This window comes from Megalobrama amblycephala, linkage group LG7 (genome assembly GCF_018812025.1).
Source record: "Megalobrama amblycephala isolate DHTTF-2021 linkage group LG7, ASM1881202v1, whole genome shotgun sequence".
In the NCBI taxonomy this organism is placed as follows: Eukaryota; Metazoa; Chordata; class Actinopteri; order Cypriniformes; family Xenocyprididae; genus Megalobrama; species Megalobrama amblycephala.
This window is the reverse complement of record NC_063050.1, coordinates 6907785-6928053: the sequence shown is the minus strand read 5'-3', so window position 1 is coordinate 6928053 and position 20269 is coordinate 6907785. Positions and strand designations below refer to the sequence as shown.

Here is a 20269-nt window from a genome sequence, read left to right as displayed (position 1 = left end):
TTATAGTTTATAAAGTTTTAAACATGGATGTTTTTCTTACAAAAATCACTTCACTTCAGAAGGCTTTTATTAACCCCCTTGGAGTCATATGGATTAGTTTTATGATGGATGGATGCACTTTTTTGGGCCCTCCATTCACCACCATTATAAAGCTTGGAAGAGACAGGATATTTTTCGTTAATATAATTCCGATAATGTTTGTCTGAAAGAAGATAGTCATATACATGTAATATGGCTTGAAGGTGAGTAAATCATGGGATAATTTTCATTTTTGGGTGAACTATCCCTTTCATCACATTGGCAAACATAACGTGATTATGAGAGTGACATACGATGTGAAAATTGTAGCACTTTGACATGCATGCAAAGGTGGTATGATATTCAATTCACAAACAGGTTTACAAATACAATAAAGTAAATAAAAACATTTATTGTGTCAATTTAACAAATGTTTTCTAAAACTGCTCAAGAGAGAAGTGCCCTGAATAATTAAATGACACTCACCAATGACAGTAACAGTGAAGTTCCTCATGATGGTGAAAATGCTCTTGATGATCTTTAGTTTATAGAGTCCAGAGTGTGCGTATCTGATGTTTGTGATGGTCAGAGACCTTGCAAACCGATAACTCAGCCTCAGTCTGTCTCCGAATCTCATATTACACTTAACATCTGTACAGATGTAATGGAGATCTCCACTGACTAGAGCAATGAGAGTGTCATTAAAATACATGTTTAAACATCACACGTTTAGTTTCATTATCATTCAGAAAATACTAAAAAAAATGCACTTACCATCCATTAACACACACACTACGATTAAAATAAAGACCATCATTTTACAAAAGTCACAGAATGCTGATTCTGTGGAAATGAAAGCTATGTAAATGTCTGTGTAAGTAAGTTCATCTGTATAAATGGAAACCAAAAACCACATGACTAGTTGTGTCTGTACCTGCTAGTTTCACTGACATATACTCAGATAAAACACCCAGAAAACAGGTTATGCAACATGGGTGTTTTTTCTCAGAGTATGTGGGTAAACTTCCAGTTCCAAAAACTGATGTAACTTTCAGAGTATGCAAGTAGTGATATTTACTCTCTAAACATAACCTGCTCCACAGCAAGTTATATTCTAGGGATAGTTACCCTCATGCTGTTCCAAACCTGTAAGACTTTTGTTCTTTTTTAGAACACAGATGAAGATATTTTAAATGAAATCTGAGAGATTTCTGTCTCTCCACTGGCAGTCCAACTACTTTGTCCCTTCAAAAAGTTCATAAAAACTAAATTATATTAATCAGTCGGTTTAGTCCAAATTTTCTGAAGAGATTTGATCGCTGCATATGATGAACAGATTGAATTTAGTCTTTTATTGCCATATGATAAAATGTACAATTAGTGGAAAATACTTCAAGGCATTTAAAGTATCTGGGATGTCATCCCAGCGGGTCAGAATATATATAACAAAAGCATGCACTGTCAACATTCAAAAGTTTCTGGGTGAATGATGAGTAACCCAAGTTTCAGTGCCAATTTTCACTTATCCATGTTCCTCTTATTCTCTGATGTTTTTCAGCTCGTCTGCCTGTTCCTGTCATCAGCAGTAACTCTTCACAATGTTCTTCATCATCATCATCATCAAATTGTTCATTGGTGTGTTCAGCTGTGAATGTGAGTCATGTGACTCTCTCCTGGTACAAAGGAAACAGTTTATTGTCCAGCATCAGTGTGTCTGATCTCAGCATCAGTCTCTCTCTACCTCTGGAGGTGGAATATCAGGATAAAAACACCTACAGCTGTGTGCTGAACAATCCCATCAGCAACCAGACTCAACATCTGGACATCACTCAACTCTGTCACACATGTGCAGGTACGGTGATATTAATATTGATTTACTCTCAGTTATACAGTGCTGATGTTTGATAGTGCCTGTTGTAGATCAGATGGACAAATTCACTCACACTAACGACTCATTTTGTCCATTACAGATCAAGGCCTACCATTATTGTACATGCTGATCTCTGCTGCTACTGCTGGACCTCTGTTGATTGTAGCTGTGGTTGGGATGTTCTGGATCTACAAGAAATGTATAAAAACAGGTCAGAAAAGCAAGCAATTAATGTGTACAAATATTAATAAAACACAAATATTGAAAACTTTGTCATTTTCACACATCTTGTTAATGCAGTCGAAACCCAGGAGGAAGACAGAACTGATCCAGCATTGTATAAACCAACAACACGACGAAAGGTAAAAAGTTGTTGCGGTTAGTTAGTGTGATTGAGGTTTACAGCTACAGACTGGGTGGTTTATCAACTCCACCGTCATCATTATTACTGCGGTTCATCATTATTCTGAGCTCAAATATTAGCATCCATCAGTTGCTTTGTAGACGTGCTGCAAAAGTGTATTTGCTGTTGCTTTTGTCTGAAAGGCAATCATTCTCAGCACAGAGGTTGTCGAAACGAATCTTCAGAACATAATATATTGTTTGATGATTTAATTGTTTAAAAAGTCATGATTAATGTCACTTCCTCTAGCTGTTGTTAGCATGTTAGCACTTGTAGAATTCATACAGGAATTCATGCAGAATTCATACAGGTCCCTGCCTCACACCATTTGGTTTTATTCACAGCCAGGATGTCTGTATTTGTTTTTACTCTTAAAGGTGCTAAAGAGGATGTTTTGTTTTATACATTTTTGCAATATTACTTGAAACTGTCTTTACTAACTGATAAAAGACTATTTATTAGGTGCACTGAAAGTAATTATGTGTATTAATATACATCATCTGTGCATGAGGTAGGGCCTTAAAAACATAAGCCAATCGTTTACGTGATTATCGCGTAAACAATTGGCCCTCTGGCTTGTCAATCACTGCCATGACGTTCCTTGTGAGAGACGTGCGCGGCTGCGCTCTCCAGTAACTTTCCACACTCCACAGGCGCCGCATACAATGTTTTTGTCAGGACACAGGAATAACAACTGCAGATTATGAGTTACCTGCGGTGAGTCCGACATAATGAATCCACAAACTCGACACAGCGAATGCCGGTGGTAAACACTCGTGTTCCAATACTCGTGCACGAGTTTTGGGAGGTGTTCCTTTGAAATGAGCTGTGAAGGAGGGGGGCTGTTCTTACGCATGCGCTCATTTCAAAAACTCAGTAACAGTCTTTGGATTCTCAGTCGACGAAAAAATCCTCTCTATCACCTTTAATTGTAGTTTACCAGCAGAGCATACAGAAAATGTTCAATTTTTAGTTTATGTGGAAATGGACTCCTTTGTCTTTCATTTACTTTTTTTTTTTATTTTTTACTTTTATTAAATATAATTGGATATTGAGTACATTGATTTAAAGTATCACACACAAGAACTTTGCTGGATATTTAGGAAAATGTAACACAAGCACATCATCGCTCTCTAGTGTCCAAAGCAGAAAATTCATCTCTCTGATACTAGCACTCTACTTGGAGAGGGTGTGCTGGAAATCATGGGTGGCGAACGTTGGTCCTGGAGAGCCACAGTCCTGCAGAGTTTTACTCCAACTCTAATCAAACACACCTGAACAATCTAATCAATGTCTGAAGGGTTACTAGAAAGTGTTTATCACACTGTAAAAACTAAAGGTGCCTCAAATATCCTTTTGGATACTCAAGGAACTTCAAAATGTATTTTAAGTGCCTCAAAGCTCTTTCTCCTATAGTGGGGTTACTGGTGGAACCATTGACAGTCTATACAGTTCTTGCAGGTACTTATAGGATCCTTTAAGCACTTTGTATTCTGTTCTGAGGTTCTGGAGTCACCTTTTCATTACTATGAGACCTCAAAGTGCTTTGGGGGAAGTTCGAGGAACTCAAATTCTATAAAAGGGTTCTTGTAAGATCTGTAAACATTTACATGGTTCCTGGAAGATCTCTTTTTTTAAAAGCCAGCATCTAGAGGAACCCAAAAGTTCTGTGAGGCCACAATAAGATGTACAGCTTTGAACATGTATTATTATTATTATTATTATTATTTATTTATTTATTATTATTTTTTTATATACTTAAGTTTGATTAAGTAGCCTATAGCCTACATAGGAATACATTGTATATTTTATATATTTAATTTAAAGCTTAAATAATAATAATAATAATAATAATAATAATAATTATTATTATTATTATTATTATATGAAAAAGAAACAAGAGGAGGATAAAAATGATTATGCTGTCACGGAACTGCTGCTATTCCTCTGCTGTCATCGCTTCAGTGATCCTCGCGCTGCTCGCGCGCACAAAAGCTCACCTCATCATCATCATCATCGGATTTGAAAGTAACGGCTCCCCTCATCAAAGCCTGCCGCCGCATCCGCGGTTTGCTCGGCTATCCGTTATAAGGTTTGTAAACTCGAAATATAAACACGCAGTCTACTCACTATATGTGCAAACACATACACATTATCTTAATTTATTATACAATACTATGTTTTTACAGTGTTTACCCCTTAGTATGTCGTTAAGAATGATTTAGCCGTTTTAGCTGCCATGCTAACGAATCTAATGAACTTTACGCTACAAACGGAGTTCATTGACTTATTGTCTAAGATTTTTTTTTTTTTTTTAGTCATTCAACGTAATTGTGTTTTCAAATTGCCAACATTACTATGTTTGCTGATACCTGTCGTCATTGGCTTTTGTTATTAGGCATACAGAATAACACAAATGGTTAATATAGTTTTTGTTTATTTACTACAGATTCTCTCCAATAGTACCCTTTTAAAGTTCTTTACTGGCCAGTACATTTTTATCTTTTAATGTTGTGCATGGATATAATCAGCTTTGTTATTTTGTTTTCCCAGAACAACCATTTCTGAAATAATCTCGAAATGTTAGAGTACCTGAACCATGTAAGTATTGAATTACAATTTTCTGTGTGAAATTGTAGCCTATGTTTGACTGTGTACTTGTGTTTTTAACTTTACCTACCTACTGTAAATCTAATTTCAATGACAGTTTGGGAGATATTCACAGATCAAGATATACAAGGTGCTGTAATGTGGTGAGTTTTAGAAGTAAGGTTAAGGGATATTAATTTAATTTTAAGCTGCTCTTTTCCATTTATCAAAAGTGATTGGGTATAGGAAACTTCAAAATTAACTTAAAACCATTCATACACTATATTCCTAGTTTTTAGAAGTCATACAATAGCTATTTGTGATGAACAGACACAAATTTAATCCATTATTCTCTGAAAATCTTCCCTCGTGCTCTCAAATCTCATTCACGTTACTCATATAAATAATATGACAGGTATGGCATCAATGATGCTAGATGCCTTTTTTCTTATGCCTTAATCATTTGCATTTGAATTTAAGACATTTGAACTTGAAATTACATCTTCAAGTTTAGTCTTTTTTATAAAAACAAAGAAAGAAAAAAGAAAGATATTGTGTGGCTTCAGAAGACTTACAACACAACTCATAACACATGATTTGTGCACTCGTATGATACTTTTTAGGATCTTTTCTTGGACATTTTTGGAGCTTAGAATATTTATCCATTTTACATAGATTGATGCATTGAATTGAATGAGACTTGAATTGATTAATGAATGATTTACACAATTTTTTTTCTGTTTGTGTTTCATGCAATGAAATTGAACGGTGACTGCATTATGCCTGAGATCTGCTTTTGGGTTCCACAGACAGAGTCAAACAGGTTTGAAATGTTACAAGGCTGAGGAAATTATTTTAATTTTACAACTATCACTTTAATAATGTTACTAACAGTAAATTTTGTACTTTGCAGGGATCTTGACCTAGTATACTGAAACAAAAATCCCCCTGTAGACCTGGAAATCATTGAAGTGCCTGGATCATCCACCAAAAAAGAGGAAAAAGAAGCCTAGCAGAAAACAAAGCTGCTGTACCTTTTTACTTTTCTGATTAATTACCTCAAATGTACCTTGTGAAGATTTTATTATTGATTGGATTTTATGTTGCCGCGAGTAAAGGTGCAGTCACATTTGTGACATTTCTGTGAAATCACGCAGGCAAAAAGGTCCATTTATCATTTTCAGCAATATAGTGACGTATTATATGATGGAGCTCATATTGGAGTCACTTTCAGTCAGCTTTCTGTTGGTCAAATCTGGCGAATTTGAGTAACCAACTTGGACTCATAGTGAAATTTTTGACCACACATGAAATTAATGATTGTGTGGATTTCTATTGAAATTCCTGGAATTCATTTTCCAAACAGCAGCAAATTTTACTGCACCTTAAAGGGTTAGTTCACCCAAAAATGAAATTTCTGTTATTAATTACTCTCTCTCATGTCGTTCCACACCCGTAAGACCTTCGTTCATCTTCAGAACACAAATGAAGATATTTTTGATAAAATTCGGTGGCTCAGTGAGGGCTCTATTGACAGCAAGACATTTAACACTTTCAATGCCCAGAAAGCTACTAAAGACATATTTAAAACAGTTCATGTGACTACAGTGGTTCAACCTTAATGTTATGAAGTGACGAGAATACTTTTTGTGTGCCAAAAAAAACAAAATAACAACTTTATTCAACAATATCTGGTGATGGCCATTTTCATAACACTGCTTCATGAAGCTTTGAATCTTTATGAATCTTTAGTTTTGAATCAGTGGTTCAGAGCGTGTATCAAACTGCCAAAGTCAGTGGTGAACCATTGAAATTTCGAAACACTTATCACGTAATAAAGCCTCGTTTACTGAAATCACATGACTTTGGCAATTTTATATGCGCTACAAACCACTGATTTGAAACAAAAGATTTGTAAAGCTTCGAAGCTTCATGAAGCAGTGTTTTGAAATCGCCCATCACTAGAAATTGTTGAATAAATTCGTTATTTAGTTTTTTTGGCGCAAAAATAGTATTTTCATCACTTCATAACATTAAGGTTGAACCACTGTAGTCACATGAACTGTTTTAAATGTGTCTTTAGTAGCTTTCTGGGCATTGAAAGTGCTAAATGTCTTGCTGTCAATGGAGTCCTCACTGAGGCATCGGATTTTATCAAAAATATCTTAATTTGTGTTTCGAAGATGAACGAAGGTCTTACTGGCGTGTAAATGTGGTAAATGGAAGCTTAAACATGTTTGTTTAACGTGCAAGAACCAACGAGGTTCATTCTTGTGTTACACAGCACGTTTGAGCTTTAGCAAGAACCAATGAGGTGGTTCGGTTGAGCTTCTGTTTTTTTTTTCGCAGATCAATGTTTACATGTGAATAAAAGCTTAAAATAAATCTGTTCACCATTTAAGCCTGGCACACATTTAGTGACTAGCTAAAACATTCTAAGACTGTGCTCAACATACAGCGATTGTTTCCTGCGACTCAAGGAGGTTTAAATACTTACACATGGAATTTGAACACCGACTGTAATCGCAGACTGAACGCAACTGGCTCTGACTGGACGGGTTTGAGCGTGATCAGTCATAAGTATCAATTTACATTCATAATCGACCTTACAATCGTTAAGTGTGTGCGCAACTTTAAAGTGATTGAGTTTATTCAGAAAATTTGGACAAAACCACTCAATTCATATGGATTATTTTTATTATCTCTTTATGAACTTTTTTAAACGTCAAATTGGTTGTTGCGTAGCTGTCAATGGAGGGACAGAAATCACTCAGATTTCATCAAAAATATCTTAATTTGTGTTCCGAAGATGAACGAAGGTCCTACGGGTGTGGAACGACATAAGGGTGAGTAATTAATGACACAATTTTCATTTTTGGGCTAACTAATACTTTAATGTCATTTTTTAAACATTGATTTATTACATGGGACATTTGTGTTTCCATGCATTTTGTTGAGATGTCTATTCTTGTATTGCCTATTGTTTATAAATGGTTGGTTATTCATGTTGCTTATGTATTACCCTATTTTTTAAATGTGTATTGATATTAAGCCTATTGCTTTTTTTAAGTGCCTTAAAGTGTATGTAATAAAATTCATCTATATGCAATAAACAGTTTTTATTTTGCATTTTGCATTTGCAGTCTTTCAATTTATTTATTATAATAGAAGTTAAGGGTAACCATAGTACCAACATGAAAATAAATTAATAATTTAAAAAAAATGAAATTTGGTTCCTGGAGGCACCCAAAGCGGTTCCACACAATGCTTCATATATGGTTCCTCAGGAAACCTGGGTGGTTCCTCAGAGAACCAGCCCTTTTGAAAGGGTGCCTAGAGGATCTACAGACGGTTCCGCCGGTGTGGCAAAGTGAAGAACCCCAAAAGGTTCCTACAGGCACCTTTTATTTTTACAGTGGCAGGGTTGGAGCTGAACTCTGCAGGACTGAATTTACCACCCCTGCTATACCTTTACAGAACAAAAAAACATGGGAATATACTGCAAAATATCATGCAATGTATTATATAATACATTTCCACATATGGGAAACTTGTGCTTATATTTTTCAATATACTGCAATATATTGACCATGTATGGCTATATTTTGATACAAAATATTTATAAATGAAGTTAATATAAGAATTTTATTCTTTATTATGTACATATATTGCACATACATGTCCCCATATAAATGTAAATGTATTGTACACACATATATACACACATTCATGGAAAGAGTTACAATCAGTGATTACAACAGACTTTTAGTTCCCAGCATGCTTTGCTTCTGACTGTTAAAGGAGAGTAAATGTTAAAATTAAGAGTTTGTGTTTTGCTCAATATTGATATAGGAGGAGATCTGTTAGCGTTTAATGGTCTATTATTTTGGAATTTAAAAGGTTTTCTGGTATCCGTGAGTTTTTGTGGTTAGATTTATGATTGGCTGAACACTGTTAAGACTATAATAACTTTATTTAAAAAGTAACGACTGTGCACGCTATAGCACAGTGCTAGCCTCTTTGGTAGAATATTTAGTACATGCAGGTGTGCTTTTGTTAACTAACTTGAACATATGAAACATTTAAAATGTAAATAATTATAAAATATAAGAAATATGTTAGCCTACATAATATATTTTACCATATGTGTGTTTATACTGCATGAGTTTTATTTTCTGAAATGTAAATGTTATAGTGAATTGACACACAAAGAAGAAAAGAACCATGACCTGGAACCTACAAATGGCTCCAACATTACAAAGAACATTCAAGTTACTTTCATTGTTTCAAAAAAATAAAAAAAAATAAAAAAAAATAAATAAAACAATATATTGTTTTGTTATATCATTTTTTTTAAATAAAATAAGATTAAATAAGATGAAATAAGATTCACAGAAGGTAAAAGAAATGAACAGACTAGTTACACAAATACAAAACAATTAAAGACAAGCGTTTTTTTCCGGACACTTGCAGAATGTATGGCGCAGTTTCTTTTCCTAATATTTAACACAATGTCACAATGCTCAATGATTAAAATATAACTAAAATGCTTGAACTATTATATTGGCAAGTAATATACATAGGGTACCAGTAAAAAATTTGGAAACAATTTTTTATGTTCTTGAAAGAAGTCACTTATGCTCATCAAGCCTGCATTTATTTGACTAAAAGTATAGAAAAAAAGAAAAGAAAAAAAAAAACAGAACAGTAATATTGTGAAATATTACAATTTAAAATAATGGTTTCCTATTTTAATATACTTTAAAATATAATTTATTCCTGTGATGTAATGCTGAATTTTCATCAGCCATTGCTCAGTCTTTAGTGTCACATGATCCTTCAGAAATCATTCTGATATGCCGATTTATTATCAGTGTTGGAAACAGTTGTGCTGCCTTTTTCTTTTCTTTTTTTTGGAACCTGTGATACTTTTTTCAGGATTCATTGATGAATACAAGTTTTTTTTTTAGAAGAGAATCATTTATTCAAAATAGAAATCTTTTCTAACAATATATATATTCTGTAGTCCTGTGTGGAGTGCCTTCTGGTGGCTATAAAGGGCACTCCAGCTGGTGTTCATGACAAGTCTTTACTATCATTACCTTGCTAAATAAAAGAATTAATTTCTGTCAAAAAAGAAAGAAGAAATTACTGATCCCAATCTTTTGAACAATAGTGTATATTGCAACTAAAGAGTTCTATTTGGAATAAATGCTGTTCTTTTTTTAACTTTATATTCTTCAAAGGATCCTCAAAAAAGGTTATAAAACAATATTAAGCAGCAAACTGTTTCCAACATTGATAATAAATCAACATATTAAAATGATTTCTGAAGGATCATGTGACACTGAAAACTGGAGAAAGATTCAGTGTTAATATCTCACCTTGAGTGCTATTCCTCCTGATGTCTGTTTGAACAACAAAAATCTTGATTAAACACACATTACTTTGGTTAAAATTAGAATAAAAGTTTGTATTTTCACATCTAATAAAGACTTGTTTCACACATTAAATCTCATTCTTGTTAAATCAGCTTTTTGCAATACTCACTTTTCCTTTTTGCTTGATGCTTTCAATAACAAAAAACACCAGCGGCTGAAACCGTTATCAGCAGAACAACAGAAACACATATTCCTTCTACAGATGAACTTGAATCTGGAACAGCTAAAGAGAGACAGTCAATATTACTAAACATCATCTGATAATCCATTCAGTATTTAACAATATAATTGATTGATATTTACACCTTTTGTTGCCAGTTTTATGTTTTAACTAATAAATCTGGTGAGTTTATGAAGAGGAGCAGTTAAAACAGCATCACAACACTGTCAGATCAACACCAAACTGCAGTGTTTATTGGAAAAATATCAAATTTTATGCATTTTTCATTTAAACATAAGACTTAACAGCTTGTGTTTGTTGTGATGCTGATATACAAATCTGATATGCATGTGAAGATGATAGAGACTGTTTAGATACTATTTTAATACTGAGCCAAAGCTCTTTTTTTCAAATAGGAGACAATAAAAACAATAATATTGAGCCGTATTAAAAAACTGGAAATTCAATGAATAAATAAATTATACTCACCAATGACAGTTAATACAGTGAATATTCTTTCAACACTGCTGTTGCTACTGCTGATCTTCAGTTTATACTCTCCAGAGTCTGTGTTTGTGATGTTTGTGATGGTCAGAGATCCAGTCTGATGATCCAGCTTCAGTCTGTCTCTGAATCTCTCTTCACACTGAACATCTGTACAGATCTTACTCTGATCTCCAGTGATTTCAGCAATTAGAATCTCATTAAAATACCATATAATTGAATCATTTAGGGTTTTAATTAAAGTAGTGTCTAAAGTAACAGATTCTCCCACTGACTTTCTCTTCATTTCATCTCGTTCAGCAGCAGGAACATCTGAAACACAAACCAACAGAAACTGAAGAGTTTTCTCTCCAAAAAGAACACTGGATTTTATGAGCATAATACAGAAAAAAAGTGAAAAATTACGTTATCTTTCTAGATTAGGCCAATTCTACATCGTAACTGCATCTCACATCCACTGATATTATGCATTTGAGCCTATTCTATTTATAAAATGGGCTTTAAAGTATTCTGCATGCAGTTATTGAAAATTCTGCCCTCAGTGTGAGTTTATCAAGGCAACCGTTATTTAGAATGCATCACTTTATTGTTTCCATGACGATGCGTCATTGCTTGTCATGTGACACACCACAGCCACAATAGTGCTCTATGACTGATGTTTTGCTTTTATTTCATTTTTATTTTTTTTTTATTAAAAATATTCACAAACTTGTTAATTGAAGTGAATTCATATCTGCTCTATTAATGCTAGATTAAAATGTATACAATTTAAAGTGATACATGTTACGTTATTCGAAAGTTTCGCTCAATAAATTTTACCCTTAAGAATCTTGGGCCCCTTCCCTTAGGTTATCTTTTAAAGAGCTGAAAATGGATTGCACACCTGTTTTGCAAGACTACTAACTTTATACTGTCTTACATTCACTTTATTTTTATTTCCTTTTTCTTTCCTTGTGTTCAAGAAGGGAGAATTAGTTCTAGTCAAGACTAAAGTCTAAAAGTTCTAGGGAGGATTGTTAATACAATAAAGGATTGTTTTAATGCGTTACCAGATAGGATCATAGCACATTTTTTAAATAACCTGACATATTTGTGATCATGAAACATTATAATAAACTCATCAATGCTGTGATTTAAACACATGCTTTTAAACATTCTTTATGTGACTCACCATGAACAGTAACATTGAAGATCTTTTCACTGCTGCTGCTGCCTAAAATCTTCAGTTTATAAAGTCCGGTATCTGAGGTCATTATGTTTGTGATGGTCAGAGATCCAGTCTGATGATCCAGCTTCAGTCTGTTTCTGAATCTCTTGCCACACTGTTTATCTGCACAGGTCTTAGAGAGATTTCCAGTGATTTGAGCGATGCGGATGTCATTAAAATACCATCTAATTCTGTCTTGTTGGTTTGTTTCAACAAGAGTGTGCAGAGTGACTGAATCTCCCTCCATCACTGACACTGTGATTTCTTCAGCACCAAACACACCTGAAGAAGAAATTAACAGTTATATATAAATCACTTAAAGGATATCAGTGCTGTTCCAATATTCAACAAATAAATTCCATATTTTTTTACAATTGAGACAAAAAATATAATTTCTGTCAGGATCACCATCATCAAAGATGATTGACAATAAGCATACAGTTTGGATTGATGGTATGGTTCTGTTCTGGGCAAAACCTCCCTGCCCATCCATGCAGCCTATAGCATGGGCTGAGTTATATTAATAAACATCCTGGCACTTCCAAGCTTTATAATGGCAGTGAAGGGGTGCCACGAGTTTGAAGCTCAAAACACGCTAGTTAATTTACTTTATAACTTGTTAAAGATGGATATTTTTCTTACACAAACGCATCGCTTCACTTCAGAAGGCCCTTAGTACCTCCCCAGAGCCGTGTGGAGTATGTTTGTGATGAATGGATGCACTTTTTTGATCTTAAAACTCGTGGCACCCCTTCGCTGCCATTGTAAAGCTTGGAAGCGCCAGGATGTTTATTGATATAACTCGAATTGTGTTTGTCTGAAAGAAGAAAGTCAAATACACCTAGGATGGCTTGAGGGTAAATAAATCTGGATTTCATTCATACTACACACATTTGTAATATATAGAACATACATATTCAATGGTCGTTAAGTAAATTTGAATTCAAATGTAGTGCCTTCTCATACAGTACGTGATTTGGGATGCAGCTCAAATCAAGCAGTTTATAAGCAATGCGGTAAATTCATGTATAAATTCACGATTTGAATCTGAATGAATCCCATTTGCTAAATTCTCGATTGCACAATTCCCATGCGATTTCACTGGGCATTTGATGTCATACACCAATCGGTCTGTGCAACGCCGATGTATCTCGAACAAGCCTAATTTCTAACTGGCATGCACTTTACTTTACTTTATTTTTCCCTTTAAGGGAATGTTTTTGGGCAATACAGGTGAAGCTGCATAAAAAGATACTTATCCACCTTATTCCTACGCCCCATGACCCTTTGCGTGAATTATGGGTGTAACTTCCGTTAAGCGTAAACAGTCAGTGATAGACTCGCTCTGTGAACGCAATAATACATTTTATTTTTAAACTGGGTACAATGAGATGACATTATTCTACTCACCCTTCAACCAACGAACGTTAAAAGGACATTTAAACTGTAAAAGCATCAACAAGGTACTTTCAACAGGCCATGAAAAAGCGCGATTCTTTCCACAGCAATAACAGGTTAAATATATATATATATATATCTGTATTATGTAACATATGTTGCCTTAATAAAAAATGTTCATGAACTTCAGCATTGCATGATACTATTTCAAAGTGATTTCCATTTTTACAGATAATAAATTGTATATAGGCCACCTGTGAAAACAAACCTGGAAATAGATGTGAGACTTTGAGGTGAAAAACAAGAGATTCTTTGTGCAAGTGAATTATTAATGGGATATATCGTAAATTATATCGGGAGAACAGACCACAAATATGCAGTATATGATGTCCTTATTCATACTATTTCAGTGGAATGCAAAGGGACAAAAGAAAATAATCACGAGGATAGAAAGCAGCGACTGAAAAGAGCTTTTGCCATATATATTCTTGTTATAACGTTACCAAGCGTTACATTATTCTCATGATGTCTAAAAAATAAAACATGAAAGAAAAATTGACAGCTCATTCAATCAAACTGAAGGATAATAAGCTTTATTTGTAGGGCAACCCATAATTTGAAATGCAGTAGGCTCCTCAGGAATAAGGTCAATATCAATAACATAATCACATAATCACTGTAGCCAAAGAAACAAAATAATTTTTATAGCGGTTGTAGCGAAATCTTACGGTACCAAACCATCGACCAGATGGAAGCAGGATAAAGCACATGAGAGTCATTTTCCTTGCCTGTTTAAAAACAATTTTGTTGAATATAGACTGAAGATTGGGGTAAACCTCCAGACTGACCACTTTCATTGCCATCCGCACCAGATGGTTTAACTGTGAACTAAGAGTAACTGTCAAGTTACCAAACCAGGCTGCTATGAGATTGATTCAATACAAGCATGATAAAACAGCAACATGACTCTGTGACTGACTCCAAAAAGACTGAGCCTCCATAAAAAGTAAATTTTTTGTTGCACCTTTTTTGAAGCAACCTGTCTAGGGCTGAAACGATTAGTCGACATTATCGACAACGTGTAACGCGGTGGTTACAGAGCAAACAGGGATAGCTCACTTGAATTTAGACAGACTTCACAGAGGCGATTGGCAATTACACAACCGGCGCTTTATTCCCCATGGAACTTATGTGACTGTCTGTCACAAATGTTGTGCCGTCCACAGCATTACTTGAGAAATAAAATAAATAAAGAAGCAACAGAAAAATAACCAGAAAAATAACCCGCATACATGCGGTGCTTGGATCATTGCAGATCAACAACAGTTTAACGGAAGCAGTTCTTAAAGGGACCACACTATATTTCTACTCGTTAGAAACGTCAACAATAAAAAACTGTCGACAAATATTTTTGTGGTCAAATAGTCTTTTGATCTCATATGACCAATTTGAAGGGCCTGCAATAACACAGTTTGACCAATGGAACGCTGTAGCGCAATACTGTAATGCAGTCCTCCCAGATCCAATCCAATAGAAGACACGGCGCTTCGGAGTGCATAGTGCAAATGATGTTGAACCCAGTGGCGTAGCCACGGGGGGCCTGAGGGGGCCTAGGCCCCCTCATTGACATGCAGGCCCCCCCAGATTTCTGAGCAATTTTTTTTTTTATGTTGATTTACACTGATGCATATGCTGCGCGATAAAATGCAACAGCTGTTTTTAGACTTATTGGTTTGATTATTTCACGTGTTGCGCGTAGTCTCTGCTGTTATTATCTTTGCGCGTGAGACTTCGTTATTATGCGGTGAGTGGCAATGTGAAGCCGCACCCGAGGCTTCCTGTTTCCAGGACGCGCATCTCAATGCATTGAAATCCGGTGGATGCTCGAGCTCAGATACTCTCCATTCATTTTAACCAATAAAAAGTCGTTAGAGAATCAAGAACCTCTGACTGCAGCGCACACATCTTTCTTCTCGTCATTATAGTTAATTTGAGACAGTTTCCGTGGCGTTATTTTCTCTCTCTCAGATATTGCGAGTGCGGCTGTGCATGCTCAAACTTTGTTCCATGTAAATCAAACATGCATTTTCTCTAGAATTGTCTTCTCTCCTGGATTTAATGTTGCTAGAAGAGGTCAGATGAGATCATGTAAGCCTATGTCGGTAAAACTCAGAAAAAATAACACGACTGTCCAATCAGCCGTTATAGGCTATTGTGCTCGTGGCGCGCACTCAAGAATTGCATGCGCAAATGCGCCGGCGCGCGCTGCATAATTACTTTATTATAGCTTTAAAAAAGCGCAATAGAAACTACAAGCAATGACCGTCGTTTGAAAATGAAATTGCCAAACATGCTATTAAAGCTGCCTCAAAACTGTGCATGCATGTATTTGTTGACATAGTTTTAAAGCTATTGTTGTCTGATTTGTTGGCCTTAACGTCTTAAAAATGCACATATGTACACCAAGGAAATCTAAATTTTCTCGGGGAGCATGCCCCCGTACCCCCCTAGCAAACTACATTTTATGACCTCTGTAATTATGAAGCTCTGCGTACATGTTCTATAAATTCTATCTAATGAAATCTGAGGTAAACGTGTATTTCTACAAATGTGCGCACTTTGAGAGTAAAAGTTTGTATATGTAGTATGCACTGTGATCAAATATAAATGGGACCAAACGCGATTGAATGTAAAGGTTTATGTCGCGTTATTCTATTAATAACTACCGATTGATTTTGCATTTCTTTTATAAGTTAAGAATTATTAGTGTCATTGTAGTCATTATTAGTGTCATATATATATATATATATATATATATATATATATATATATATATATATATATATATATATAGTAGCGGCCCCCTCATTTTTAGATGGGCCCCCCCAAAAATAAAATTCTGGCTACGCCACTGGTTGAACCCATAAAATGTGTGAGTTTAACATAGCATAAAACAAACATAATGTTTGGCATAACTACAAAAAATGCTGTCATGCAGGGCCACCAACTCACATTCAATCTCACTGTTCACAAGCCACACGTCCATTTTCTCATGCAGTGAAAGATACATAGCAGAGGAAAGAGGATACAGATAACACACCGACAGATGAGTCAGATCACGTTACTTTTGATATAAAACAGCCTCGGCTTTTAAATTCTGTCAATTTTACTACAGGATTTAAACATTACATGTGCTTTTGGTGCTCTTTAATGTGGCATGACAGATCGCTGTAGCACCTCAAGTCAAGTGGCACGTGAACCTATTATCTTCTTTTTTTCTGCTATTACAGCATGAAATAAACTTGAATGAACATCAGAAAGTATGTTGAAAGATACAGTACAACTTACTGAAATTAAGCCATCTCTAATGTAATCACTTAATCAGAGTTTCAACCGCAGAAAGACGTCAATAAAACAGCTTGCAAACAAGTATGTCACAAAATGTTACATTTACCCCAGGAAAGCCATTCGATGTCCATAAACTCTATAGTTAGTAAAAAAAAAAAAAAAAAAAAAAATCTAGGGGGAGCAATATGCACTATTACATGTTCATATATTTACTCTTAATCAAAAGTTATTTTTACACTTCCCAGATTTAATAAAACACTGTACCAGTCAGTTGGACTATTGATGACTTCTAAGGAGGAAAGAAAACCTGAAGGTGTATGCAGTTAGATTAATCGATTATCAAAATAATCGTTTGTTGCAGCCCTGTCTAATGGGCTTGTTGTTAAAGCTGCCCTAGAACCAGTTTTAACAAGATGTAATATAAGTCTGAGGTGTCCCCTGAACGTGTCTGTGAAGTTTCAGCTCAAAATACCCCATAGATTTTTTTTTATTAATTTTTTTAACTGCCTATTTTGAGCCATAATTATATATGCACCGATTCAGACTGCGCGGCCCCTTTAAATCTCGCACTCCCCCGCCCCCGAGCTCTCGACTGCCTTAACCAGCATAAACAGAGTTCACACTGCTAATATAACCCTCAAAATGGATCTTTACACAGTGTTCGTCATTCATACTGCATGCATGCTTCAATTCCTGTGAGTAAAGTATTTATTTGGATGTTTACATTTGATTCTGAATGAGTTTGAGGCTGTGCTCCGTGGCTAAAGCTAAAATTACACACTGTTGGAGAGAGATTTATAAAGAATGAAGTTGTGTTTATGCATTATACAGACTGCAAATGTTTAAAAATGAAAATAGTGACGGCTCTTGTCTCCGTGAATACAGTAATAAACGATGGTAACTTTAACCACATTTAACAGTACATTAGCAACATGCTAACGAAACTTTTAGAAAGACATTTTAAAATATTTAAAAATATCACTAAAAATATCATGATATCATGGATCATGTCAGTTATTATAGCTCCATCTGCAATTTTTCGCTATTGTCCTTGCTTGCTTACCTAGTCTGATGATTCAGCTGTGCACATCCAGACGTTTTGCCCTTGTGTAATGCCTTGAACATGAGCTGGCATATGCAAATATTGGGGTCATACATATTAATGATCCCGACTGTTACGTAACAGTCTGTGTTATGTTGAGATTTGCCTGTTCTTCGGAGGTCGATTTACATAAGAAGGAGGAAACAATGGTGTTTGAGACTCACTGTATGTCATTTCCATGTACTGTCTATTGTTATTCATCTATGCCGAGGTAAATTCAATTTTTCATTCGATGGCACCTTTAATCATAAGCTTCAAGTCAGATGCCAATCGGTCTGTGCAGCACTGCATAAAGCCGAACAAGCCAGGTCATGTGAATTTTGTGTGAAAATAAATCATAAAAGAGGTTAATTTAAAAAAAAAAAAAAATCTAGTAAATGTAGCCCACACACAGGGTAAAAGGCTCCTATAGGCACAGGGCAAAAGGCACAAAGTATTGATACAAATACTTGCTAAAATAAAGTTAATAATATCTAGGTTAATACCTGTTTAAAAGAATCACTTTAGCAAAGTTTGTACTATTTTCTGTTTGTTTTGATAAATAAAAGAATTCATTTTTTCAATAAATATAAAATGTCATTAAAATATGTTAATAAAAATGTACTTTAAAAAAATACATAAATAAACATCATTTTAAAAAAGTAAAGATTTTGAAAGCATTGAAGGAGATCCAATAATATTTTATTTTCAATAGTAACAATAAATTATATTTTATTATATGATTACTATAATATTTTAAAATGTGATTGTTTCATTATAAATATGGGTATTATCTCTAAGATGGATACCTAATTTGATATTTACCATCTGAATCTAACCATGTCATGTCAACAAATGGAAAAGTCAAACAACACCAGAATCAACTTTGCTGCCCGCGACTGCGTCTAGAAATGTATTCATGCATCTTGAGAAGCGGATGTTTCGGAAAGTGCTGCGGCACGTTTTTTGTGCCATCTAGTGGTTCAGAGTAAAATAAAAGAACTGCACTGCAACTATATGTCCTCATTTAACGGACTAAACTTCCTCATCGACATAAAAGCTTAGAAATAAATAATTTTGCATAGGCTAGTATAAACTGATTAGTAGGCCTATATAAAATTAAACTTAAAGTCTGTAGCTACACATTGTAACAAAACGTCTTACCATGGTGTAGTAACTCACACGCCGAGAGCAAAATAACGAGAAGCTTCATTTCTATCACCTTTCTTCAGAAAAATGAATTGTGTGTGGAATAAAAGTCACCTACCTCATTTGCTTTTATGCAGATGTAATGGTGCGTTCACCATAATTACCGTGGTTCAACAAGTTGGACATTTTCTAAAAGCTCCCATATGTACTTGTCATAGCGTAACTTCGTCGTCAGTCACCCATTTACTTTCGGTTTCTCAGAATATGGTGTTTTCACAACGTACTTTTTGGCATGGGCGGATTCAAGAATTGGCCATAGGGCAAATTCCAGAGGGGGCGGACCATTTTTTTTAAATGTGGGCCGGTCAGTTTTATTATATACACTAAATATTAAGAGAATTCTTATGACAAAATTCTGTTAGCTGGGTATATACTTCGTGATAATTGGTTACAAGTGTTATCTAGCCTGTTACTGAATCACAAGACTGAAATATCAGCAAGGTGGGATTTAGGGTAAACAGACTGCACTGTTAAAAAATATAGGCTATGTAAATTTACAGGTAATGGTCTGTATTTTTTTTTTTTACAGATTTTTCCCGTTTTGTCATTATACACTGAAATGCCTGTCGTTTTACTGATATTTGCTATAATTTAATTTTCACTATTAAATTTACAAGGAATTACATGTATTTTAGTATTACATTAAATTTCTTTTTTTTTTTTTTAAGAAATGTTCTGTATTTTTACAGAATAATGTGTTTTTCTGTATTTTGAATATTCTGTAAAATCACAGTAATATAATATAATCATACATTCTTTGTTGAAATACGCGGACATTTCAACAATGTAGAGTTTAAATATCGAAATGAAGGAATTCCCTCCCGGCGCAAGGATACAGTCTCTTCAAAGCACACGGTGGAGCAGCGGAGCTGACTGGAATCACTCGACCGTTAGGATTGCTGCTGTTCGTGGACGTGAAGCGAAAATAAGCAGGTTAAATACACATTTTCTAAACTTATCTCTATTATATGTTCACTCAAAAAAATATTTCAGTCTAAACTTAAGTTTTATGTAGCCTAATTGAATTACATAAAAATTTTC

The 20269-nt window shown here is 34.7% G+C and overlaps 1 protein-coding gene and 2 long non-coding RNA genes across 5 annotated transcripts in view; 2 read left to right on the top strand and 1 right to left on the bottom strand.

Annotated features, from left to right (window-relative positions):
• Nucleotides 1-1769: 1769 nt before the first annotated feature.
• LOC125271629 lies at nucleotides 1770-19512 on the bottom strand. 2 transcript variants are annotated; one of them, XM_048195749.1, is made up of 6 exons: nucleotides 19287-19511; nucleotides 12157-12474; nucleotides 10971-11297; nucleotides 10431-10544; nucleotides 10265-10288; nucleotides 1770-2076 (listed from the first exon to the last, which is right to left on the bottom strand). In XM_048195749.1, the coding sequence occupies exons 2-4, from the start codon at nucleotides 12437-12439 to the stop codon at nucleotides 10453-10455; spliced, it is 702 nt and encodes a 233-aa protein (XP_048051706.1). In that variant the 5' UTR covers nucleotides 12440-12474; nucleotides 19287-19511; the 3' UTR covers nucleotides 1770-2076; nucleotides 10265-10288; nucleotides 10431-10452. The 2 variants fall into 2 exon arrangements, with proteins under 2 accessions (XP_048051706.1, XP_048051707.1); XM_048195750.1 differs by lacking the exon at nucleotides 1770-2076 and adding an exon at nucleotides 8529-9544 and having other exon boundaries at nucleotides 19287-19512.
• LOC125271632 overlaps nucleotides 1999-20269 on the top strand; it is a 37752-nt gene continuing 19481 nt past the window's right edge. Inside the window, exons 1-2 of the long non-coding RNA XR_007185672.1 lie at nucleotides 1999-2099; nucleotides 2189-2250. This is a non-coding gene — a long non-coding RNA (uncharacterized LOC125271632). The remainder of the gene's footprint in view (nucleotides 2100-2188; nucleotides 2251-20269) is intronic.
• LOC125271630 lies at nucleotides 4187-6299 on the top strand. Of its 2 annotated transcripts, XR_007185669.1 has the most exons (4): nucleotides 4187-4383; nucleotides 4741-4753; nucleotides 4845-5703; nucleotides 5794-6299. It is a non-coding gene; the product is annotated as an uncharacterized LOC125271630 (long non-coding RNA). The 2 variants fall into 2 exon arrangements; XR_007185670.1 differs by lacking the exon at nucleotides 4741-4753.